A 26,859-nucleotide genomic window follows, 5' to 3' on the forward strand; every position below is an offset into this window, starting at 1 on the left:
GGAGGTTTCTCTGCTAGATCTGTTACTTATTTTCTGGGATAACACATTCAAATGACTTGATATGAATTTACAAATACAGACGGAGAGTGCTACATTGGAAGAGAGTTACAGGCTATTTGGAGTGCTGTGTGTGACAGGAATGAATACAGGGAGACAAAGTTCACATTTGCTCAGTGTCCTCAGGAAAATAATTATGTGGGACTAGAGGAAGTTCTTATAGTTCTTTAAAAGTTAATCTTAATCCACTTTTGCCACACATTAATTGACAACAGTCTTTACCTTTTCTTAATACTGTTTTATTATAGTAATAGTAATAGTAATAGTAATAGTAATAGTAATAGTAATAGTAATAGTAATAGTAATAGTAATAGTAATAGTAATAGTAATAGTAAATAAACTTGTTAATATCCAATAAATGCTCTGGCAATCTGACTGAAGTCTTGCATGGGTTTTATGGGACAGGTCAGCCAATACCAGTGCTAATGTTATGTCATCATTAGCGGTACTAAATAAAAATGTCCTTAAGGGGTGGAAGTGCACAGTAACACCAAGAATAGCACTCCTGTGTCTGCCCAGTGCCCAGAGAACCAAAATGGCTGGCTTTGGGACAGTAAATCCAACCACGGCAAGATTTCCTGAAGAAATATGCAAAATGCAGAAGATAAATGTTTGCTAAACATTGGTACTTTGGAGAACTGTCAAATATAATTACCAAAGCAGTTAAACCTAAAACTAATACAGCTTTACTTTTCGTCCACTCATGAGATAATGTTCTGGCATATCTTATCTTCCCAGCTGTGTTTGCTGGGTGGTGCCAGGCCACCTTGCCCAGCTCGTAAAGTAGATGTAATATTGCAATCCACTTCTCACTGGACATCCTTAATATTTTAATCAAATTGAGGGCTCTTTGCTGAAAAACATCACACAGCAGGGAGCCAAATGTTATAGTGCTGCTGCTCTAAAAGGATTTTTCTGGAATATATTGAGTGATTGATTAGGATCCTCAGCTCAGGGACAGCCTTCCGTGCTTTCACTGCAATGCCTTAGTTTTATTCTTTTCTTGCCTGGAATGAACCTGTTTTCTGTGTCTTAAAGCAGCATAGTTTATCCCTTTCCTTGCAGAAGAATTAACAATTGAGAGTAAGAGCCAAATTCAATGCCTGAAACATAAATTCTGCCCAACCCAGTAGCTGCCCAGCATCTCTGCTCATGGTGGAGCATGGGCTGAAGCAGGCGGTGACTGCCAGCCTGGCTCCTGCTTTCCCTCTTGCAGCCAGAGCTGATGCCCACAGCAAGTTCCAGCCCACCCAGCTGGGGTCCTGCGTGGGCACCGGCACTGGCAGAGCCCAGGAAAGAAGCTGACAGCCGTGGACGGCTGCTGCCCATCTCTGCTGCTGCTTCCCAGCCCTTCCCTGCGGACCGATGGCTGCAGGCTGGCAACGCTCTGATGGGCAGTCTGGAACTTTTCCAGCTGCTGGTGAGGAGCAATGGAGTGGTGCTTTGCTTCCAAGAAAGGACAATTCCACCAAATTGCTGAAACAATGGTTCCAAACGGCCGGTCTCAGATTGCAAACCCCAGATCGTGGGCTGTCCTGGCTGCAAGCACTGTTCCCTTGGACAGAGAATGCTGGAAGCATTCCTCTTCACCCCAAACCAGAAACAAACAGTATTGTGAAACAGCAGAGACCTCCAAACCATCTGTCACCACCCACACAGTGCTGTGAACTGTGTCAGATCTCCCTCCTGAAATGCAGTGTTCACCCCTGAGAAGCTAAATCTGGAGAGACTTTATCTCTTCCATGTACTTGAATTCTTGTGAGAAAGCCTTATTCACCAGAGGGTCTATCTGCACTTGGTAGTTTGGGCACTCCAGGGTAAGAGTGAGCTGTGTCTCCCAGTGGGGAACGTGACTGTGTGCTGGGGCAGGAGTAGGGGTAATGGTAGAAACCGCAGGGAAACAGCAAACAGAAGGAGTTAACAGGGTAATAAGTGAGCTCCTTGGCACTTTCCTACAAGAGCAACATATTTCACAATAAAAGCCTTGGGAAGCCTTTCTTCTCTTTTATAGGAATGTAAAATATGGCCCTAATCAACAGTGGATGTTCAACAGAAGACGGCTGGACAGCAGCAGCTCATTTCAGGGATCACAAAACTTCCTCTGTCCTTGTGTCTCTGGGAGCATCCCCCTGCCTGGGGGGGACCCCTGCTCCCCCACCCTGGACCTCTCTCTCCGCTTGCATGGTTGTTAGAGCAGGAAAGGGAGTGAGCAATAATGGGTTTAGCCTTAAACTGGCTTGCTCAAGAGCAAGCATCAGGCGAGCAGCAGCAGCTCCTGGAGGAAGCAGGCTGTGGTCCTGCTGCTGGCTCACAGGATGCCAGGCTGCAGGATCCACGCATCCCAGGGGACGCTGTGACAAAAGGCAAGTCATCGTGCCCGGCTTTCCTCCCTGACTTCAGGGTAGCAACTTGCTTTTTTTAGAAAACAGAAGCTGAGAGCCTTCTCTAATCCCAGGTCCAGACAGCTGGAGCCTGAGGAAAGGCAGCTGCTTTGTAGAGAGAACAACAGCAAAATAGTAAGACTGAAAAACCAGCATACAATTAGTGCTTCAGAAAATTTCTGTGCCACAGATGCCTTGCATGAGGTGCTGGGATCAGAGATGTAGACAGGGCAGAGGGAAGTTTCTGATGCACAAAAACTCCGGCTGACTTTGCTGTGTGCCTCAAATTACGTGCTTCTCTGAAAATCCAGTCTCAGATTTCTCAAGATGAGAATGCAGAAGTTGAAATCCCCCTTTTAATTTCCCCCACTCAGTCAATGCTTTTGACATCAAATGTAAATCTCTCAGTGCTGATACCCTTCCTCTGCTGTGATGGGGATGTAGCTCACACACATTGGGGGGGTGTAATCCAGGGCTTCCTGCTTGCACCGTGTCCCCAGGAGAGGGAAGAGGTGTTCCAAAGTGCTCCTGAGCTCTGCACACCTAACGGGAGATACAGATGGTATTTTACTTCTTCTCCATAGCAAATACAGAGTCACTAAGCCAAGGATTTGCAGGAATTGTCAGGAGCTACCTTGAAGAATGATGCAGGGCAGAAAATTCCTTCCCTGCCTCACACTCTCAATTTATACCTTATTGTTCAAAGCCATCTTTAGAGAAACACATCTTGGTTGTGAAGGTAACAAGTCTACCTCAGAAAATTTTTCATATGATGACTGCAAACTGAAGGTGCACTCTTCATTTCTTATCCATCAGACCAGTTCCCTTGGCCTGTCACCAGCACCTGCTGCTCACACCGGCTGGAATTGACACCGGTACAAGCTGGAGCAAAGGAAATGAAAGAGTCTCACTACTGACGCTGTAAGCTCTGCAGCAGACAGATTACTGTTCAAGGCTATGCCGTGTCCACATCTATCACATTAATTAATCAATTGTAAACATGTCTCTGTACAGAGTCTTGGATTAGTGCCTGTGGAGGGCAACCTAAAGGATAAATTGGATTGAATGGAATTAGATTTGTGCAGCCGTATGCTGCTGGATGTCTCTTTTACTCTCCCCTGCAGATGCTGGATGTAATGCTTTGGATCCCTCAGAGGGTTAAACCGGCGGTGTTCCATACCCATCAATAGGGTGATGCTGGTTTACGTCACATGAGGATCTGATCTGCAGCACTATGCCCGGCACATTAGATTTCATACTGCAATCAGATTGTACCAGATTTGTTAAAACACTTTTGAACATACAAGAAAATGGACTAAGGGCATGATGGCCCTTTTCCCTGGGGAAAGGGGGACTCAGAGCCTCTCTCCACGTGGCACATCTGATCCAGACATGTTTGCCCACACAGAGGGGGTGTGATGGCATGAGCAGGCCTTTGGTTCAAAAAGAGCTTTACAAGGCAGACCACATGGGAAAAAAATCTGCTAAAATACCAGAAGGGCCACAGGGTCCATCCTGGAGTGCAGGGTGGTCCATGCGATGCATGTCCCAGCTGTGGGGTTTGGTCACTCTCCAAGGTAACCTCCTTGGGCAGGTAGTGGTCTGTGGCATCAGGTCACAATGTCACAGAGCTTGTGCAACGACGGGTCAGACAGCTGGTTCACTGGGGAGCAAATAAGGCTTGGGCATTACCACATCCCTGCCCAAGCTCTGCCCCTCAGTTGCTCAGGGACAGCAATTAAGAAGGAGGCTCTTGCTCTGCTGCTGTATAATTATGCAATGCACAGTCCAAGCCTTAATATAGCTCTGAGTGAACTCCTTTTGTTTTTCTCCTGTTCTCTGAAAAGAGATTCAATCTTGGACCAAACAACAGAGCAGCCTCCAGGCCATAAAATCTACATTTTGAATGCAGGGTGAACGCAGTGCTGGAGCTGCTGCCTGGGGGGCTCCTGGGGGTCAGTGTCTTGGTGCGTCCATTGCCTTTGGTTTCTGGACTCAGGGCAGCAAGGTGAAAAAACTACTCATTTTCTCATGACAGTCAAAAAGTTGCATTTGCAGAGGACCCAGGTGGGGTAGCAGATTTTGGATCATGCCATAGAGGTGGTGTAGGAGGAGGGACAATGCTGCTTGCTGCTTTGGTTGTGTTTCAGAAGCAGCTGATGATCACTGGGGCGTCGATTTCAGCAAAGAGTGCGCTGCCATCCCCGCCGTCAGGGCTCTCCAGCCTGTGGCAGACTTGCCGAAAAATCGCCGCTCTCCTGGTGCGCCCCAGCCCCCGGAGCGCGAGGACCGCCAGGACATGTTCCTTCCTGCAGAAACCAGACAAGACCTCCCTCAGTCCTGGTGAGCAAAACCAGACCAGAGGTAAGCAACCAACAACCGTGCTGGAGACAGAGCGAGGCTGTGGCAGAGGGCCAGGGAATGTCCCCTCACAGCACTGGAGGAGCCACCAGGACAGGGAGCTGCAGCCTCCGGAGGTGCTGAGCATCAGCTCCTACCACCCGGTGCTGGTGAGACACCCTCCTGCTGCTGGTGCTGCGGGGAATTTCCTCCTCCATATCCCCACACATGTGATGCCTTCTGCAAGTTTTCCTGAGAAGCTGCAGGCCTTTTATTTAGTGATTATTTTGAGTTGAGTAACGGAAATGCTAATATTTAGGAAGCTGACAGGCACTAATTAGATTAGAGCTGGGAAAGCCAACTTGGAAACATACCCTGTTCCCGTAATCTCAGTATATACAAATTCAGCAACATCTCCAAGAGATCATGGGAAGACTTAACAGAGACCTGAACAGGAAGCAATGCAGGTTCAGCAGGTTCCGCCTAGTTTTCCAAACTTAATTGTTAAAGATAACATTACTCAGTAACAGAAAGCCAGGAAATAGATCGACCGAGAGGACAAACGTTAAAACCTGGCCTGGGCCTAAGGCTAATGGTGAAAAGGTACCACAAATCACAGCCTTGGCTTTTCTGCATGGAAAATTGTTTTTAAATAGCTATGCCTGACTAGCCATCGCTTACCTCCTCCATCCTTCCCAAATTAGGCACTGCTTCCTTCCTCAATTTAATCTGTTTTGGTGTGGGGTTTTTTGGTGGTTTCTTACGTTTGAAGGTCCACTCCAGTCTTCTGAAGCAATTTGTTAAATTTACAGTTTGTTTTGATTATATAAATGTCATCCAGCAGGAACTATGTAACCAGTGCAAAATCCTTTGCTCTTTTTCTGAAATTACTGTGATGAAAAAATGGATTTCTTTGCAAGCTGTACTCCTGATATTCCTTCTCAATGGTTGGTAACAGAGTGGTGGTAGAGGAGGTAACTTCCGATACACAGCTGCTTAGCCAAGCACAGAGCTAGGTACTTTGTTTACTTCTCCAGTAGCTTTAAAGTTTGCAGATGCTGCTTTGGAACAGCAAATGGAGAGTACAAAAGAAAGAATTTGTAATTTATTCCAAAATTCGGTGGTTGTGTTGAGACCCTTTCAGAAACTGCAGCTGAACTGTGTCAATGGCAACTGCCCTGGAGGTTTGAGCCTGGGAAGAGGAATCAAACCATTTGCTCCAAAGCCGGAGCCTGCAAATCAGCAAGATGGGCTAATACTGGTCGTGCACTGAAAAGCTACCTGGAGCTTTACCGTGAAACAAGGTGCGTTTGGAGCAAAAAATAGTATCCAGTGACAGGATGTGTGAAAACAGTCCAAAGCTGCTTCAAAGGAGGTTTAGACTTTAGGAAGTATTTCTTTACCAGAAGGGGGACCACACACTGGAACAGGCTTCCCAGAGAGGTGCTCGACACCCTAAGCCCGTCAGTGTTTAAGAGGCATTTGGACAATACCCTTAATAACATGCTTTAACTTTTGGTCAGCCCTGAAGTGGAGTTAGGCTACATGATGGTTGTAGGCCTTTTACAACTGAAATATTCTATTCTATTCTATTCTATTCTATTCTATTCTATTCTATTCTATTCTATTCTATTCTATTCTATTCTATTCTATTCTATTCTATTCTATTCTATTCTACATGAAAAGGCTTTTGAGGTAACTTGTGTGCATCATAAGATCCAGCAGGCAGAGGAAAAAAGAGAAAGGATACAGCCATCAAGAAAAATAATGTGGGATTCCCCCTGTTGCTGGTGCCTTAACCTTTAATGTGTGGCTACCAGCAGAGAAGAGAACCTGAGGAGCTTGGCCACAGCACAGGGTGAGCTGGTGTTGTTTGGGATGGAGCCCAGTAGTTCTGGCATCTGCCATTTCATGCACCTGATATCTGGATAATCCTGACACAGCTCCTTGACGTACTCCTTGATCTCGTCTTTTTTCTTCTCCCCAATGATATTGGCAATGTGGTGTATGGCTGGAAGGAGCCAGTCAGAGTCAGAGCCCTGTGAATGAGGAGAATAGGGGGATATCAGAGGGGAGCACAGGGCCTGCAAAATGCCTTTTTACCTGCAGCGCAGAGCACAGTGGTGGGTCACTGTTACTGGTGTAAGGCAGCACAGATGTCTAGCCACAAAACGTGCAAACAGCTGTGATTTTCTCCCCATCACCCTCCTGTATGCAGATGGACCCTCTCACCGGAGCAATCTCCAGTGCTGTGCTCAGGGCACGGATCCTTTGGACACAAGGTGTACCCCATGGCCCAAGGGCACAAGTTACTGCAGGGTGAGCTTGATGCGACAGCATGTAGCCCATGGTTGACAAAGCACATGTGGGCCTGGGAGTGTGTTACACACTGCATGCTGGATTGCAGAGCGGCCAGCTGTGCACGCACAAGCCACCACTGCAGAGCAGCTGCCGGACTGCAAGTCCGCACCGTGAACCTGCAATAACCACCTTACTTGCTCTCTTTTAAGCACTTTCACATTTTTTGAGCCTTGCCCTCCTCCAGAGCTTGCCAACTCAGTGCCGGGAGAGTAAGCATGGACATTGTACCTCCAGGAATGGGGCAACCAGGGATGCCAGGAGGGAACTCACATACCTGATCAATGAGTGTATTATTAAGGATTCTGGCTTCCCGGTTCATCTTTTCACTCACTTGCTGCCGTGTCTCTGCATTCATTTTCCGTCTGGGTTTGATGACCTGCGTGATGTATTCTCTCACCACATACTTATGAATGTTGCGTAGAAGTTCCTGGTTAAAAAAAAGCAAACATCACATTTTTTTCTGTTGTTCTTTTGCAATGCCACATTGAGAGAGGGAAAGGGAAGCCCTCAGGTCTTTAGCAGGAGTGTAGGGCATAGAGGAGATGCCTGAAGGCCCCTTGCTCTGGCACAAGGATGGCAGTGCCAAGGGAATGCCAAGGAAATACTCCTCACCCTGAAGTGCCCCATGATTTTGTGTCAGCAGTTTGGCTCCTCAGTAACAAAGGGGAATATTTATTGTTGTTTCAAAAGTATGCTTTGATGATGCTTTCAGATTTTAAATATAGAGCTGTTGTCACCTACCCATTTATTTCACAACTGCATAGATGTGAAAGGAGCATATAAGCCTGCAACTCATGGAGTTACAGTGTTCAGTGGTAATGTTCACCAAAGCTTTTTTGTTCCTCTTTAAAGAAATCAGTTCCTGTATTTATACTACAGAAAGATGTTGCTTAGTCTTATGTGGAAGTAGGTAAATAGCTGAGCTCCCCCACATCTGCACTCCCCATGGTTATAAACATCCCCTGCGACTGGGGAGAAGTCTGCAGTTTGGACCACAGCCTGCAAATGACATTGGGAACCCCCCCAGCATCACTGTGCCCGGACGTGGGACCAGCCACCTACCTGTCCCATGGGCTCCCTCATGTGCTGCAGGTGCTTGGAGAACTGCGAGACTGCCAACACCAGCGAGTCCAGCTTTTCTGTTGCCAAAATCCAGTCCTTGGTCAGGATTTTCTTAAAGAGTGGCTGAAAAAAGACCCACTCACTGATGCCACTGGTAATAATGAGTCAGACTAGCTGATGCACCAGCCAAGTTCACCCAGACATCTGCGTGCTTAGGGGGCTTGAACCAAAAAGCACAGAGTACTGATGATATACCCACTCTGTGTGAAGACACATCAGGAGTTGGGCACCAGAAGCACGGAGCAGTCTGGGTTTCACTCTTCCCTCAAGGAATTCAGAGCCCCATGTCCCGTTTCTAGGTGAGTGTCCTGGGGCAGGCAGATAAAGCACTCTACCGAGCAGGAGATGCTTTGGTATTAAAGGCCTACTTGGGACACTTCATTTCATTGCTCTGTGCCTTCCTCTAATCCACCGGCTGTATTTCTGTGGGTAAATAAACTGGTATCCCCACTGTATGGATGAAGATGCAGATGTGAATGCTAATCAGAGGAAACTCAGCCATGGCTAAAACAGGCTGTGGCATGCAACCGTGTATGCTGGTGTTACATGGGTTTGCACCAGCTATGGACATGAAAAGTCACTTGGTAATAAGTCTGTTGGAATCTAGCCCAGTAATCCATCACTCCTCCAGCCTTTTCCACAAGGAAATAAAGCTCCTTTTTCTCACAGCACTTGCAGGGGGCTATCTGTACTCCCTGCAGACCCATGTGTCTGCATGAGGTCTCACTGGGATTCTTCTTCTCTGATCTGGTGGCAGGGGGAATAGCAACTGAGAGCATGCCCAATTGATGCCTCATGGTCAGTGATGATGTGGGAGTGATGGCACTATTTCCCTTCTGCCCTGGGTACAAAGTGCTCTGGCCAAGTGTCACCACTGGGCCATTTCCCTTGCCAGGTCCCTGAAGCTAATGTTCCTCTGCATAGAAACACAGCAATATCTGCTAATGGCTTCTGGTGGCACATGGAAGAGACTCCTCTGAGGGCCAAATCCAAAGTGTCCCTTCTCTGGCACATGCCCTTTCTAATTTTCTTCTCTTAGCTCTCAGGATCTCTGTCATTAGACTCCTGGCGACCTCCTTCCCAATTATTTCCCCGACTTGTGCCCTCCTGCTGTGCTCCCAGCCTGCTGGAAGGCTATTTAGAAATGCTTTGCCTCAGCCACTCTCAGTTCTCACGGCATTTTGGATCTCTTGCTCAACGCCTTGGCTTGACTCCTTCCTCGCCTGGCCCTCAGACTTGGAGAGAAGCAGTGGCTGGAAAGTCCCCTTGGCCAGGCAGGCTTGGCTTAGATCAGACAAGTTGCATGACTGCCTTGGTTTCCAAAAGTTATTCTCAGTGATTAGAAAGTGAATTAGGGTGAATGAAAAGAGGTGGGACCAAAGACTTAATTTCTCCCATCTCTTGTGTTATACCAGCTGGATCTAGTGGATCCCCAGCCAGCTCGGAGCAGAAATCCACATTTACACCACCTGGCAAGCACAAACTGCATTGCCTTTTAGGCTGCTTAACACAAGTTAAGCTGATACTAGTGCTTTGTCAGCCAATACAAGAACTTTAGCATCCACACACTGAAACAGTCTTTTTTCACCATGGAAACAGACTGGAAAAATCACTGCTACCAAATGAATTCTGTCTTGTCTGAAGAGGCTGATAACAGGCCATGATGGTAAATCTATGAATAAGTAAGAGTAAAACAAAGTCCTGAAAAATCCAAATATTTTGATAGAAAGAAAAATGTCCCATAGGAGTTGTCCAGGTGACTTACTTCCTCAGTGCTCCACTATGGGTGATATTTCCCCCCACTGCTTTGCCTGAGATGTTGGAAGCCACTAAATACCCTTTTCTTTTGTTTGTCATTGTAACAAAACAAGCAGCTTGACAAATAGTGGAAAACTCACAGGATGCTGTGTCACTTTGGATTAAGGAGGATTTATATGAATATTAGGCATGATGCATTTTGGAGGGACCATAATGTCATGAGCTGCAAAATGAGGTGTAGTTGGTGAGACAGGGAAAGGGCAACAGCCCTCAACTTCTGCAGGGGTCCTGCACATACACTTTACATGTTGGAAATAGTGTGGCTAAGATCCTCTTACCTGTGCTTTTGTTCTTAATTTGTTCCAAAAAATATTTGTGAAGTTCCTTGTCAGAGCTGATGAAATCTTCTGCAGTTCCTCAGTGTTGACTTTAAACGCTGTTTCTAACCCTGACCTAGAGAGAGATACCACCAGTGGTTTAATATTAAAATATAAACTGTTACACTGCCCTAAGCATTTTAGACAGTTTAGTATTTTGGGTATTATTTTAACATAAATTTGTGTGTCCAGTACTTCCTCTTGGAAACACTAAAGGGTTCAAAAGAATGATTTTTTTTTGCACAATCCTATATATTGAAAATTAATCACAACTGAGTAACTGTGCTTAAAAAAACACCTATTTCCTCATCAGATGGGACGGTTCAATCATGCGGAGCAATTGCGCAGCCTGGTTACTTTTTCACTTGAGCAACACTTCTGCTAAATGATCTACAGGTGCCTGAGAGAGCACCTAGGGGCTTACACCATAAGCAAAATGTAAATAATAAAGCCAGAGAAGCAAAAGCTGCTGACCCTGGGTCCCCCAGAGCCCATCTGACTCACTCCATGCAGTGTCTATTGGCAGCAGAGGGGACATTGAACTACGGAGGTGGAAACCTGTGGAGTTTCCTATGGACAGCGTGTACTTCCACTAGGTTTCATGCTGATGAGGAAGAAAATGCAACTTCTGAGAGGCGACTGAAATCCCCAGCAGCACGCATGGGCTTTGGGGACGTCATGAGCTTCTGGCTTTCTTCTCACTTTCCATCCCTTCCCTGGGGTAACACGATCTGGGAGAAAGTTAGGCAGCACCACCAAAATGTTAGTGGTCCTTAAGCTTCTCTGGATGTGCCACATCCACCGCTGTGACCACAGAGCACGGTGGGTTCCTGCCACTGCCTGGTAGCTAGTTTATACATCTGAGGTTATGCAGGTAGGACTACAAAACACCTAGCAACATCTCTTTTGCCCCAGGCTGGGACTCAGGTCCATAACTCCTGCTGAACACATGAAGTCTGCATCCAGCATCCACAAAATTGTGCTGTTAGGGCACCTACTCAGCAATTCATCATTCCAGGCTGACAAATATTTAACTCGATGCAGGAATAAACCCAGCAGAGCCAATCCACCATCCAAGCACCTGCCAGCTCCCTGCCTGGGGCTGGCTGCTCCTGTCACTGCCTCTCTAGTCCCCAGCAGGGAAGGGGAGAGCAATTTTCAGCAGGGGCAGGAGCAGAGAGAGAAAGCCGGCTTCCCAGCAAGGTTAGCATTGCTGGAGAGACCGTGCCATCTAGAGACTTCCTGACGGTAGTGCTCACTGCGGCTGAAGCTGTCGGCTCCGGTGAGACACTGCAATGCAAAATCCTCTGCATCCCCTGAATAATATTTGGCATAGAGCATCCGAGCTGCAGGCGATGCTGGGCAGCGATGCAACAGCGTGGGCTGGAGGTAACAACCCAAGCTTTGGGTGGCCAGACCCCAGGTGTTAGCTGTGTGTTGGCTGCCTGTGTTGGCCTCTGAAGCACTGCATCTGCACAGCAGGGATGGTTCCAGATGCTGAAGAGCACCTGTCCCTCAGTGGGCTGTGTCTCTGTATGGCTGCAGACCATCCCCCTGGGGCAGGTGCTGTACAAACAGCCCTGGTTCCCCACAGCACTGGCACCGGAGGGCTACAGTGGCTGTATGAGCAGCTGTGGGGTGGGAAGCGCAGGGTCACCATATGGTACAGAACTGGACTGATGGACCAGACTCTGGGACACTCAGCAACTGGCACTGTCCTACTTATGGGGAGAGTGCCCCTCTCCCGGAAGCACTTTTTGATAGTCGAAGCTGGTGGGCACGCCTGTTCATCAGAGGCCTTTGCAACACGTCTTCAAATAACGAATTCTTAACACATGCAAAGCCCTAGAAGTTCCCACTGCTAGCAGCAATGACAGGGGTTTATTTGCAGGCTGAGTGCTTTCACAGAGTTTCCTCCAGCCCAGTGTCAAAAGCAGCCTTCAGACCATGTTGCCAGGTTTATTCTGCTAACCTCCAGAACAAAAAATGAAAACAAACCCTCTTCTGAGGCTGAAAAAAAAATAAAGCTTTCACATAAGCACCAGATCCATCCCTGCACTAGATCCATCCCTGCACTAGATCCATCCCTGCACTAAATCCATCTCCACCTCTGTCTCTTCACCATTTTGCCACAGCAGAGTGACTTTTATCTGCATCTCTTGGGGGACATCCCCCTGCCATGAAGTGAGGGTCAAGGGCTGGAGGCTGAGCACACCATGGGGCAGCCCCAGAAGAGCTTGCTGTTTCCTTTCCAGACATTGCCACCCTCCCAGACCCCACCAATGCAGCAGCTTGGCTTGGGGAAGCAGACTTACGTCAGGTCATGGAAGCTGTTGATGTAGGCAGCAAAATAGGGTGCAAAGAGGGGGCTGTTCTGAGCAGTGCTCCACACCACGAACTCCTCCCCAAACCTGCAGGAGAAGACACGCAGGTAACACTAATGGCAGGGGGACCAAGGATGGCTCATCTTCTGTGTACACAGTGGTGTCAGGACACACTGGTGGCTGGCCCAACCTGTCCATTCTATACGCGGACATGTTTTTTCCAGCTGTCATAACATGTGTGAGCACTGGAGGGGAATAGATGGGAGATAATTATAGGTTTAGGATGCTCTCGCCTGAGTGGGTACGCAGCACTTTTGGAGGGATGCCAGGGAACTCAGCACAGCAAATCTCTGACTTCTCCTTGTGCTGAGGGTTCAATCACAGCCATGGTACCCAGGCTCGCCAGTCTGGTCCTTCATTGCTCTGGCTTTTGAGATAATATACTATGTGCCCTCTTAAGCATGCAAGGAAAGAATTTACCTCAGGGCTGATTTTACAACAGAAGGTGAACAGGACACCTACATTCCCCTCCCCATAACCTCAGCGTGGTGCATTAGGTAGCTCTTTTCTGTGCAACACAGATGTTATGGTTTTGACAGGTGTATTAGAGCCGTGTCCGCACCACTGGCAGGAGGCTGTGTGCTCAGACAGGCTTTGTTGGGCGGTCTCGTTCTGTGTTAAGGTAAAGGAACCTGCTCGAGCCAGCCTTGGCTGCTTGGTTCTCAGGTTTGTTTAAGAAAATGTTTAAGTTTCAGGGGTCCTTTCAGCTGGGAGCCCTTGCTGTCCTAACTTGCATTTTATACCTTTTTTTTAATTAAAAAAAAAAAAAAAAAAGAAAAAAGAATGAAAAAGGAAAGAAAAAGGAGAAGAAAAAAGAAAGGAACATCAATAAGTACCACATTTCTCCTAAAAGCCTGGGCAGATCTCAAAGCCAAATAGCTGATTTGAACTACACTCAGGGCATGGGAGACAAGTGTAGATCACTGGGTGATTAGAGATGAGGGTTTAGAAGGGAAAGCACTACATTTAGCACACTTAGGACATGGGCTATGCCCCAGGTTCACAACCAGAAAGCAATATTTGGGCTCCCTACCCTTGCACCTACAGAATGTCTGGTAGCAAACTCCCTACTCTGCGCCTGCTGGAGGTGGGAAACTTCGAAGGTTAATGCAAAATTATTTTTAGTCTTGCTTAGAGTTGATTCATACTAAACAGCCTTTCTGCTCCATGGATTGCTGAATGGCCACAAACCCTCCAAAACACAGCCCCTCCAGAGAGGTTGGATAGCGTGTCACTGTGCTGGAACCTTTTGCGAGCCAAAAACCTTCCCTGGAGCATCCCCAAAACACGTTGCAGGGGGTAAGATCTGAGGCTGTAAACTGGGGACTACCAAGCAAAAAACTATAATTTCAGTAAAGGGGCAGGGTCCAGTGTCCTTTGGACACTGGATACATTTTAAGAAGTCTCAGAAGGCAGCCCAGTTCTAAGTTTTACCCAGGTAAAACAGAGAGGGTCCCACCAGCCATTTCTATGCCCATAGCCACAGGATGCAGGAGAAAACCCTCTTGGCAGGACTCACCCTAGGATGCCTAGATAATGTTTTGGGCAAGCAGGCTCCAGGTCTGGGGCTCCATAACAGCTACTTGCTTATGGCTGCCACGGCAAGCGACCAGCACCCAATGCCACAAAGGTCCCAAATGGTTGGATGGGGCCACAATGGTCCCAACCCTTTCCAGCCAACAGCTCCTTCTTGACCTCAGATTTTGGGACTCACAAGAGTCCCATCTGGGTCTGTTTATGAATTTCTCCAAGTTATTTTGCAGTTTGCTCATTACTGGGCTCACTGCAATTCTGATTCTCCCAGGAGCAGGCCTGTGCCTGCTTGGTGCCAGTGTCTGGCCCAGTGCATGGACCTTTTCCCTGCTTTTTTATCAATGTGGGACTCATTTGGAAAGAATGTACTGTCCAGAGTGGCAATTACCTTGGCATGAATTCATACAGCTCTGCCAGGCACAGCTCAAGCATTTTCATTTCCAGGCTTCTGCTGATCTCTCCAGATATCTTCATGTGCTCCGCAATGATCTAGAAAAGGGCACAAAAAACCTCTAGTGAATGGAACATGCATAGGAGAAATATCCTTTACAAGGATCCCGTGCAGCTTTGGTTAATAGAAATGACTTGCCTCACAAAGGGGGAAACAGCTGGCGTGTTGCCAGGTGGTTTTCATTATTCTCTGGTATATTGAAAATAGTAATCCAGAATGGGCGAAGAGGCACAAACTGATTTGTGGCATAATCATTCATCCCTAATGGCCCTGTGTCCTTCTGCATGGAGGCTGCACAGAGGGTCAGGCATCACTCCAAAATCTTGCTTGCACAGGCTCTGCTCCCTGATTCCCGTTCCCACATCCCGGTTGCCTCCCCGGAGTGAGTCAGGCTGCAGTCCTGCTCTGGCACTTCCCAAGGCATCCTACCCATCTGCTAATCCCATTCAGACCTGCCTTCCCTGTGATCACACGACGTGTAATATTTCTCTATGGAAAAAGAGTCACGGCAGCAGCCAAATTCTTTGATTCAAAATTCTTTGATTTCTTTCTCTCTCCCTATTTTTTTTGTTTTGTTATTATTTAATTGAAATGACTCAACCCTTTGAGTGAGGACAATGAATCCAAACCCCTCCTGGATTTATTACCCTGTAGTCCCTAAAGCTAGTAGGAGCTTTTGGGTTTTTTTGTACTATTTAAATTAGAGTAGCTGTCACTGCCTACGGCCTTTCCACGGCTGTCACAGCCCTGGGACAAAGTTGGTCTTTCAACCAAGGAGTTTTTCTAACAAACCTTTTATTTCTGCCTTTTTTTTTTTTTCCTTTCTCTTTCTCTTTCTAATCAAAGAGATTTAAGGACTTTAAAATCAGTTGCCTATTATGTTGCTGACACAATTGACAGCAGGTTTAATTTGCAGCTAGAAGGCAAGCGGGAGAGCTAAAAGTTGTAATAAACAGCATTTTCTGCTCTAATGTATTCTGCCAGTGCATGACTAACATAAATTATCACAGGAGGCGGTACCTCCACCCCAGAAGGTAACGATCCAGTTTCCCTGGAGCCACAGAGCCCCCCACACTTTGTCCCAGCTAATTAAATACCGTTTGAATATCGAAGGAGAGAGAGGAGTGGTAGAAGTTTTCCTTCACTTCTGGATGAACTTCCTTCTCCCACTTCTCCGTGACCTCCAGTCTCAGGATGTTTCCAAAATAGCTTTTGATTTTCCCCTAAATGTTAAACGTAGGAAGAAAAGATGTGGCTCAGGATAACGAAGCGAACATGAGCAAAGCAGCTCGCAATGTTTTGGTCTGTTGGCAAATGTTTAAGGCTTATGTGTGTGGCATGGAAAAGTAACCAGAGTCAAAGGTCTTGCTCCAGACCCCATCAGTCTACACAGATTGGGATTTGGGGAAAAAACAGGAGCTGTGCTGTGTGAGAGCAAAGTACTCCCAAATCAAGGGAGAATCATTCTCCTGGCAGGGACATACTGTGTCAGCAGTTTGACTGCTCGATTGCAAAGTCTTCCAGTGCAGGTAATGCAAGAAGTCAGGACTAAAGATCAAACTGGTCTTTTCTGGCAGTGCAGCCACTTGTGTAAGTGGCAGCACTGTTCAGTCCTGGCTGATAAATCAATCTTGTTGCCCGTGAAATAAAATGATCTTTCACCAGCACGAGGGAACCATAAGGATTTTATTGAGCTGGGTACCTTGGACTCACCTTCAGCAGTGCCCTGTTTCTGAAACAGTTTGTAAGAAAATGCCTGAGCCCACCAAAGACCCAGGAAAGCATGTAGTTTTAGACAGAGTCCCAGCGAAGGACAGCAGAAACACAAAGGCAGAAGGGACTTCCTAGGAGGAGCTGAATCATGGGGAGGTCCTCTGTTGGGGACAAACCCGAAGTTGTTTGACTATAACAAACCTCAGATGTGCTGGAGGAGCTTACAAACTGGAAAGTATAATAGCAGCTACAATTTCTTTACATCTGACTCTGCAACGCGTTCAATCCGACAAAGCCCAGCTGTGACCTTTCGGAAAGCCTCTGCCGTACTGCATGGGGCTGGTTCAGTCCCTTTGTCTCTGTGATCATCCAGGTTTGGGCCCATGGCCTGATTTGGTCCCAGAATTGGTGTTCAAGATTTTTCTGCTTTTGATTAAAGGCTGTTCTTTGTGTTGCTGGCAGGACTCAGCACCTGATGGGGCTGGAACCATAATGCAGCCACCTGAGACCTCTGCCCGGGACACTGGGGCTCCCATTCCCTCCCTGGGGGCAGGAGGGGACAAGGTCAAAACTCTCACCTTTGCAGAAGCAATGTAGTCATTTTTCAGCTTATCCCAATGGGCTGGTGTTAACAGCAGGGTCAGGTTTTCTGTCTTAACTTCTGGTTTGAGATCAGGGTGACCCAGAAAGAGTTCACTGGAAAGAGTCAAACGAACAAATTATGTTGCCTCAGAGTGTGAGTAAACTGGTGGAATATTCATGCAGCATGAGATGCATAATTATTAAGCTGTGAGAAATGTACTTAAAGCTTGAATTGTGATGCTTGTTTTCAAGCTTTAACAAGAAAATCTTTCCTTGCTATTCAAAATCCTAATTATTCAAAATCAAAATGATCTAAGGTTCCAGCCCACCTTAGAAATCATGAGACTTCTGAGTTGTTTGGACATGACAAGTGCTATGAGAAATTACTTTTTTAAAATAAACAACCTGAAGCTGATTCATGTCACTACAAGCCTGCGAAATGCCTTTCAGGGTAATTCCTGCAGCAGCTTTGGAGCGAGCTGATCTCCCCTGCTCCTCTCTGGTGTCACATCATGGCTTGTGTCAGGCTGTTATTTTTCCCCGTGGGTTATCCCCAGCCTGGGGAGGTGGTAGAGCAGGTCCTGCTCTGTGCAGAGCAGCCTCTGGAAGGCAGTTCCATTCCGGGTACACGGGCCATGGCAGCACTGCGGTTTCTCTGCAGATGGAAGTGGTGGGTGCATGTGCAGCTACAGAGTTTGACTCCAAAGTGCCCTCAGCTGACACAGGACCTTACCACTCACTTTCCTCTGGATTGCTGTGTAATCAGGCCAGCTGATTAGCAGGGAGGCATGGAAAGGGAGCGAGTGCTTGTGTTTCTCCCTCTGGGGTGAGAAACCCGTAATTAGCCTCTGAAACGGAATGTGCAGCCCCTGCAATCTGCCATGAACCATGGAGGCTTTGCATCTTGCAGGGTGATGAAGACAGAGAGGAGAAAGAAGAAAATATTCATGGACTCAAATAAGTTGCAAGCAGTCAGCTGTTTAGCAAGGAACACAGCTGCAATGTCCGTCACACAGCCTGTTCAACCACCAAAAAGGGTTCCCATTGTCAAAGCAGCACTGAGCCCACAGTTAGGTTTGGATCCAAGTGAGGATTGTACTGTTCAAGGTCAGGCTGGTGCAGGGTGACTGCTGATAGTGTTCCAGAGTCAATGTTCCCGTGGTCATGGTTCTGATTTCCCGGGGAGGTGCATCTGCACATGTGGAGCACTGCACAGCGCAGCTGCTGCAGGAGTCTGCCGCTCATTTAAAAGGACACCACAGATTTAAACATAAACTCTCAACTGTGACTGAAAGGACAGGCTCAAATGTATACTTAAGGAGTTTATTCCCCTCTATCTTCTTCTTGGTTGTTTGTGGTTTTTTGTTTGGTTGGTTGGGTTTTTTTTTTGTTTTTGTTTGTTTGTTTGGTTCTTTTCCCATTTCTTTGAATTATAGTATCAATAATGAGTTTGAGTCAGACAATTTCTTCTTTTTTTGGGATGGGTCCCAGGGTGTGATGAAGTTCTTTTAGAGTGGGAAAATCAAATGGAAACAGCCCAACCCAGCAAGGTGACTACAAGCAGTGTTCCACATGGCTGGAAGCTCTCAATAAGCTCCTTTTCCCACAAGTCAGAGAAATATGACAGGGGCACTTTTTTTGATGCTGAACTTGACTGCTGAAACTCATTTTTTCACCCCTCTTCTGCAATTTTAGGGTTTAGTACAGCTCCCAGAGCCTGGGGATATGCAGGAATTTCCCTCCAGATGAGACTGGTAAGGACACATGAGGGAGAGGGGTGATGAGTGGGATTGTCATTCCCATAGCAGTCCTGCCATAACACTGGGCAGACAGTGCCGTGCTGATTATGGAGTTACACACACATCATCATGGTCACCACACCACAAATGAGGTTTTAGGAGTAACTAGGGAAGTTCACAGAATAAATCTGTTGTGGGCTGTTCAAAACAAAGACTATCTGTGGTCCAAATGTCTCTGAGCCGAAAGCTACCCCAAGCTTGGAGTACTCAGGGCAAGTGTCACTGCTGCTTGCTCTGCGCCATCACAGCCCCCTCCCTGTGCATTTTTGCCTACTGACTCTGTCAATACTCCAGCTTTCACTCCCTCTTTTGTTTGATTGAGGGGTGTCAATTAGTTTGCATTTGTCCCATCCTTAGGCATCTGGTGTAGGCCATTCCTGGAGACCAGCTATCAGGGCAGGCACAATTTTGGTCTGAAATGGCTGTTCTTATGGGCTGATTAGCAGAGCCATCTCTCATGGATGCTGCCTCTCTTCTCCTTCGCACCCCAGTGTGTGTTTCTGTTGGATTTTAGTCTGGGAGCTCTGTGCGGCTGGGGCAGCGGGCTGTGGTCTAAGCCAGTGAACACCTGAGGACACTGACATTCAATGACTGTACCTTCTACGGGTGCCTATCTTAGATGTCTCCTTTGGCTGTAAAAGGAGGCAATGCCCAGCAGCACGATTTTCATTACTGTTGCAAATAATTCCTGCCTTTACTCCCACACACCCAGGGTGCCCTGAGGATGGTGTTTCATATGTCTGTACAGCTCCTAAAGTATTTTAGTCACCCATGAACTGCAGGAAGCTTTAAGAGTTCCTAAAAACCACGGACCTCCCATCAAACTACCTGACACGTCTGAGCTAGAGCCTTTGTTTTAACGTTGCTAATTCCATATGGTGATGTCTTGGCGCCTCCTTGAGATGACTCTGACCCCTGAGCATGGGGAGGAACGTGGCCTGTTTCCAAATTCGTCACAGTTTTAATTAAACAGGAAGAAGGCAGGACTCCCCCACAGGTCCCTCCCTGTGCCTGGAAAAGTCACCACGCAGCTGCTGGACCTGGCAAAACATTTGCAGAAAGGGAGCAAGTTTATCGGAGCCGCAAGGAGGAGCTTCCTGGTGTGTGAGAACAGGGTGAGGGAGGAGAAAATGGGGTAATTTCGATCTGTGAAAAGCAGCAAGTGTTCTATCCACAAACCTTTGTCCCCACGTATTAATAGATTAGCTATCTGTCTCTGCTCTAGGAAGGGACAATGAGGGTGGTAAAACACTGGCACAGGTTGCCCAGAGAGATGGTAGATGCCCCATCCCTAGAAACATTCCAAACCAGGCAGGACAGGGCTCTGAGCAACCTGATCTGGTTGAAGGTGTCCCTGCTCATTGCAGGGGGGTTGGACTATATGAGCTTTTAAGGTCTCTTCCAACCCAAAATATTCTGTGATTCTATTCTATGACTGCATCTCTCTTGTTTGCTCAGGAAACTGAAAATAGCTTAGTGCTTTTGAAGGACTCCATGGCCCTGCTGCTTCCTGGAGGAGGCTGAAGCCATGTGGCAACCACGGCATCTTACCTGCGGTAAGTATTGGCCACCCAGTCAAGCAAGGTGTAAAGCTCATTGAATTCCAGTGGTCTCTGGGAGAGATCTTCCAAATGTGAGGCAATGGCCTTGTGAAAAGCCTCTACATATGTGTCACACACCTGGTATTCTTCTGGATAACACTTCTTTACTGATAACTTGATTTTCAGTAAGTCTTCACACAGGTGTTTCTGGAGTAAATCTAAGTGGAGAACAAGCCAAGAACTCATTTCTTCCTTTGATGGCATGGGTACCCTCTGGATCCTCTTCCTAGTGCTCTCATTGACAGCTGCCATCCACTCCTCCCTCCACTTTCTGGGTATGCCAAACAAGTCAGATCCAGAATGAACACTGATGCCTGTGTTAGGATGAGCTGCTTCTTCACGGGCAATTAAAGTCACCAGGGAGGTCAGCATGGTGTCCTCTACAGTGGGATGCTCCAGTGTTTCCAACACGATGGACTGGATCATGTTTGTGATGGAGTTGTAAAGCAAATCCACATCTTTGTATTTCCTCACAAATTCCTGGGGGTTATCTTTGTATTTCTCAGCATCTCGTTCAGCTATAAGTTCATCTTCCAAGTACTTAATACTTGCAAATGCTTCCAGAAGTTGCCTTTTCTGAATAAGTTCATGGATTTCCATTACTGCAGAAAGAATCAGGGAAGAGGTTTGGACAAAGCAGGCATTAGGTTGTTGAGAGGCTGGTACCAGGACAAGGTGCTCCACAGGGTGGCTTGCAGGGCTGCTACAAGTAGCTGGGACCCAACAGTGCCCCTGAGAGTGACCTTGCCGATCTCTCCAGCTCCTGTTTGACACAGGAGAGGAAAGCAGTGGAAATGCAACCACTGCACATTGAGCCACATCTCTAAACTGCTGGTTTCAGCGGTAGGAAATAGCAAAAAAACCCTGATTATAACTATACAGGAAATCCTCAGAGGGGCACACATGGGCACCGGGGTCTCAAGCTGTGTAAATTCTCCCCTGGCTCTGCCCCCCTGTTGTTGTGGAGCTGAAGTAGGAGCAGTGTGATACACACTACCAGCAGGATTTTCTTTAACGGAAACACCTTTGTTTCCCAGCACACCTGTGTGCTCAGCACAGCTCTGCTGCTGCATCGGCCCCAGCATCTCCGGCTGAAAAGGCGTCTCAGCGTGTTGCCCCAGAGGCAGGCAGGGCGCCCCAGGGTCCAGCTGTAGGGGTGGGAGGGAACACAGCAGGACAGAAGCCCTCAGACCCTCTGAGCTTCCAGGTCGGACATCTCCCTTAAGTGTCATATCTGCCCCCAGCCTACCTGCCAATATGTCCTCCAGAAATACCAAGGCCCTAGGGGAGTGGGATACCGGCTTGGGAATGTTCCTGATACATTTTCGGGAACATTCCCTGTTCAGATGTAACACTGGGCAAATTCCGGGCTCCCCTCCTCTGCTGATTTTGTGCTTTATCAAGTTTTCCTAAGACACTTTCCCAATTAATGTCATGGCTAAACTGGCTTCTGCATTTCTGAGGACTGAGCAAAATTCTAATGCAAACTGCAGAGGCTGTCACTGGTGATTTGCATTATCGGGACTCCCTGAGATGCAGGGACTGAGGTAGCAAGGCAGACACTAGCCCATCCGTGGCTGGCCACCCTTTCCAGCCTGTGCCTACCACAGCAAATGGCCTCTGAAAGATACCTCTGACCTGTTCCAGACGTTTACAAAACATTCTGTGAATGCTTATCATCCTCAGCCTCCTCTCAACCAAAAAGAGGGTCTTTGGGACAACCAAACTGTGCTGGGAAGCTACAGCTTCTCAGCTCTACAGTTGCTGCAATCTGCAATAACCCTTTGGCTGGGGAGTGAGGAGAGTCTCTGGGATGGTGGTCTCAGCAGGAGGAAATGGAGAAACACCAAAATATGTGAGGTATGAGAAGTTCACCTGCCTGAGGTGGCTCAAAGCTGGGTGACACGGCTGTTCACTGCCTGTATACACCCCTGCAGTCAGATGCCAAGCACTGCCTTTCACCAGTGATGTTGCTTTTCCAAGCAGTGAGCACTGCTATCTCTGGGTGGTTTGGGGAGGTGTGTGCACTGGAGGGGGATCCAGACCTGTGCGTGCTTTCTCCTGGTGCTCAGATATCACCAGTTTTTCCCTATCTCCTTTGTTTTGGCACTTACTACCAGCACTGACTGATGTTGGCTGAGGCTGGGGGGCAGTCACTAAATACTGCTACCTGCAAAGAGGCTGAGGTCTACTGAGTTTCCCATTTCTTTTTCGAAGCCTTGCTGGTGCAAGAACCACTGCCTATTTGCCAGTAGTGTAAGAAGTACTTGCCATGCGTTGAGAAGATACAAGAGCACTGTTAGCTTTTGAGAGGCCCTAGGAAGCTCTCACCATCTCCAGCATCATCATAACAGATGCTCTTAACAGGAGATCCCTCTGTGATACTGGGCATAAGGCAAATATTAATTGAGAAGGGAAAAGGTATTATTTAGGCATGTGTGGCCACTGCTTCTGGGACATACACATATAAAATTATATGGAAAATTGGAGAGCACTCAAAGATATGGATTGGTTCATAGCCTATAATTAATGCCCTTGGACTTGTTTGTACACAGATTTTACACCATATGTACCAAATAATCTGTACAGTGTAAGAGTATCTGTACGAAGATAGATATACACAAAAACCCCCAACTACTGATGCAACATACAATCCATAGAGCTTTGAGTGCTTATATGGAGGTACTGATGCTTCTGCACTCAGAGAGTAGGGAGATTGTGCCAATTAGCTTAGTCTCTTCTAGATAAATTAATGTAAAACCTGTGTTTGCACAAGTGCTTGCAGCGAGAGACTAAAGGAATACATTCTGTTCTGTTTATCAAAGTGAGAAAACACCATTTAATCACCATCTAGGATAATTATTCAGGGAGGTGATATTGGGTGCTAAATGGATCTTTAATTTAGCAATACAAGATCAGCCAGCTGGTAGTTGAAGGAATACAACTGAAAGGCAATTAACCATTATGCAGCTTAATGGTGCACATGGTGGAGTCTCCATCGCTTGCCATATTTATCTCAGGATGGGATGTATTTCTGACAGAGCTGCTCTAGTCTAGGCTAATCACAAATTATTTGGCACAGGATGGGTCTTATTTGTGCAATTCCTCAGCTTGTTTATTGCAGGAGATGGAAAAGGCTTATGGTAACATTTCCTGTTACTCTTCATCTATGACCCTTTGAGAACAGAGGAGTAAAGTTTATGATATGGTCTCAGACCCAGCTTATCAACTTAACAATATATCAGTGTGAAGCAGTAAATAACTTCATGGCACAGTGGAGCATGTCACAGCAGTGAGACAAAGTCGGCAATTCTATCTGATGCCCATGGCATCCTATACAGTAGACCAGGAATTTCTTTCCAGAAATTTAGGCTGAGGAAAGGTCAAACCATGTTGACCCACCTCAGTCTATCTCCTGGTGGACTCATTGTAGTGCCTCTGCCTTAAGAAGGTGGAGGAGAACAGTGCTCAAACCAAAAAAAGTCATTGCAGTCTGCCCACACTTGTGGAACGGTGAGAGCTATGCTGAAGGTGGTTTTTATAATTTGGCTAAGACCTACCTCTATAATGCTGACAAAATGCATGAGAACGACCAGCCCAGGGAAACCAAACCAAACAAATACTTGCAGTGCTGCTACTGTGAGAAGAACAGATGGAAAGTCAGCTTAAGAGAGTAAAAGCATCTGCAGAGGTCCCTTTGCAAGGCAGTCTCTCAGATTAGGAACCAAGGTGGAGGTGCCGAAGCAGATCACATCCAAACTCTTTTTTTCCACTTCAAGCCCTTGCAGCAACCTGCAGAGCACAGTCTGGGGACCAACAGTCTGAGAGAACAGAAGTTGTCCAAAAATGCAAGGCAGGCAATAGCACAGGAATAGCCCACATTGCACTTTTAGATACTGTCAGACAAGCAGTTCTCAAACAGTGCTCAGCAGATTGATGGCTGATGTGCATGGTGCATGATCTGTCTGCTGATATGTGAGCCAACAGGTTGATGTATTGATTGTAGGTAAGTCGAGGATATGGTGAAACTAACATAGTGGAGGCCACAAAGCAGCCTGCTCAGTGATGGGTGACCTGCCCAGGCTGAGCCAGGTAACACCCCAATGAGCTGGTGCAAGAGGTGACGGTTATCTCTGTCATGTCATGGGAGGCCTGGTTCTTCAGCATCCCTGTTGGGCCCAAGTCTTGCAAAGTGCAAATTGCTTAAAGTTTACATATACCCTGCCAAGCAAATTACAGTGATGTTTTTGCTTCTTACCTGAGAGAGGTTTTCCTTGAATGGACTCTGCTTCTATCTTCTCACTAATCACCTCCACGCCATTACAGATTGTGGTTTCATTCTCCTCAGAGCTCTTGGAAAATCGCCAAGAAAGTTTTCGTTTCCAAGTACCAGTACCTTCCTTTCCTTTCTCTATGCTCAGACTTCGTCTCGATTTTCGGAAGCTTAACATTGTTTTAATCCCTCTTTCAATGAACCCACTATTCCCACTATGCATCGTTGGGCTGTTCAGTTCAGAAGCAACCTCCATCTTTTCCTCCTCTGTGTTGTTGGTGGGAGGGGCTGGTTCTGAGGTTATGCTCCTTGCGTTTAACTCCATTTTCCTATTAATCTTGATACCTTTCAACAATAGGTTTTCCAAACAGGTTGATGATAATCACTGAAATGCACAAAACAGCAGAATTAGATGAGAGGTTCACATCAGGGTGTTCCTGTCTCCAAAGTCACTCCCGGACTGAAACTCTGGCCCATCCCTTCCCTGTGTTTAATCCAAGGACAGAGCAAGTTGTTCTAGCATGTAGCTACTGACACAATCTCTCTACCCACAGACACCAGGTGCTGGCCTGCTTTTAGCTTTGGAAGGCTCTACTGAACTCCATAAATCAGGCAAGTGGCAGCTATTTCTCCATCACCAAGGAACTACTAAACATCAGAGATGCTGAAATCTCTGTAAACTTACCATTTCGCTTGGTAACAACGTATGTTTTTACTTCCCATTTTTCTAGATAGATTTCCAGCCTTGTCAGAATGATACCTCTTCCTGAGTCTCACTGGGTTGTTGTCGCTTTCTGATGCGGATATGACAACTTCGGGTCATGCTGCTGCTTCGGCCCTGCTCAAGCCCTAACCTGCCACTGCTGGGAGGTGGCCTGGGGGTCAGCGGTCCCCAGCGTGTGGCTGACCTAGCCCCTTCTGCTCTAGCCCCTTCCATCCAAACCCATAGCAATCTCCTCACTCCAAATCATCATGGTTACAGCACAAGAAGCTGTAGGATGCTATAAAGGTTCTAATCGCTCATCCTGCCTCAGAGCTCGGCTCTCCGGCATGCTGAGAATAGGTATCTCGAGGGCCTAGCAAGCCCCTGTGTGAGCTGCAGGGGAAGCTGCAGGAGATTTCAGATTTCAACAGAAGTGCTCCTCTAAGTGCTCCTGCACTTGATCAGCTCCTGCCCTGCTACAGAGAGACTAGCTCCACTCTGCCTGCCCCGATGGCTGGCCTGGGTGCTTGTGAAGGGGGCAGAGGGAGAGGTTTTGCCTTCCTTTCTCTCCCTTGCAGAGGACTTTCACCACATCCGTTATTGTGGCCTGCTCATGGGGATGATGTTTGTTGCAGAGGATGGAAAATGCTGCATTTCCCCATGGCAGGCTCAAAGCAGCTCAGCAATCAGCTTAAATCATTAGAAACAGCTATTGTCTGAGGTCACCCAGGAAATGCCTGTCTCAGGCCCATCCCAGTCACAGGAGCCAGAGACTGAAATATGATTGCTGGGAATGGGCACATTGGAACTCTGGAAATACATCTCAGCCTTCCCTGATCTGAGTTTGGCCAGATTTTCATTCTCTTGTGCATAATTATTTCACAGGCTGTAAACAGCAGGGACTGTGCCTTCCCTTGGGTTTGCTGAGCTGCTGGCACAGTGGGGCTCAGACCCTGCATCACGCCTCTCAGAGAGATATTCAATCATTCCTTGCCTTGCCCAGGAGCTCACCCCATCACAGCCATACAGAGAGTTGAAGGAATAGGAGGGCACCCCATTTTCCAGAGATTTCAGTAGGAAGGGGCTTGAGTCCCTATCTCACACCAGCATCTGGGCTCTGTGGCAGGAGCAGAGGAGCAGCAGCAATTGAAGGGGTGAGCAGTGTGGTGGAGGGGGACAGGGTAGGAGAACCATAAGATATGAGCCCATGGTCAAGGAAAGGGAAGAGACACTGACCGGATCAATCTTCTCTGCCACCTCAGCTGGCTGGAGCACTGTTCTGAACGCCCGCGCTGCTCGAGAGGCTCCCTCTGGGCATGGCACTGCTCTCCAGACTCCTCTGCCCTCTGGAAAAGGGTGGTCAAAGTAGAAAAAAGAGACGTGTCCCCACCTGCCCAAGACCTTGGGCAGCTTTGCCTGTTTGC

At 47.3% G+C, this 26,859-nt stretch overlaps 1 protein-coding gene across 2 annotated transcripts; it reads right to left on the bottom strand.

Annotated features, from left to right (window-relative positions):
* Positions 1-313: 313 nt before the first annotated feature.
* On the bottom strand, positions 314-26,859 carry EXOC3L4 (exocyst complex component 3 like 4). 2 transcript variants are annotated; one of them, XM_005506080.3, is made up of 12 exons: positions 26,672-26,859; positions 24,718-25,117; positions 20,410-21,061; positions 17,056-17,173; positions 15,862-15,987; positions 14,702-14,802; positions 12,712-12,807; positions 10,358-10,472; positions 8,202-8,324; positions 7,414-7,566; positions 6,696-6,817; positions 314-4,747 (listed from the first exon to the last, which is right to left on the bottom strand). In XM_005506080.3, the coding sequence occupies exons 2-12, from the start codon at positions 25,055-25,057 to the stop codon at positions 4,585-4,587; spliced, it is 2,109 nt and encodes a 702-aa protein (XP_005506137.2). In that variant the 5' UTR covers positions 25,058-25,117; positions 26,672-26,859; the 3' UTR covers positions 314-4,584. The 2 variants fall into 2 exon arrangements, with proteins under 2 accessions (XP_005506137.2, XP_013223671.2); XM_013368217.3 differs by lacking the exon at positions 8,202-8,324.

The sequence above is a fragment of the Columba livia genome, chromosome 5 (genome assembly GCF_036013475.1).
Source record: "Columba livia isolate bColLiv1 breed racing homer chromosome 5, bColLiv1.pat.W.v2, whole genome shotgun sequence".
In the NCBI taxonomy this organism is placed as follows: Eukaryota; Metazoa; Chordata; class Aves; order Columbiformes; family Columbidae; genus Columba; species Columba livia.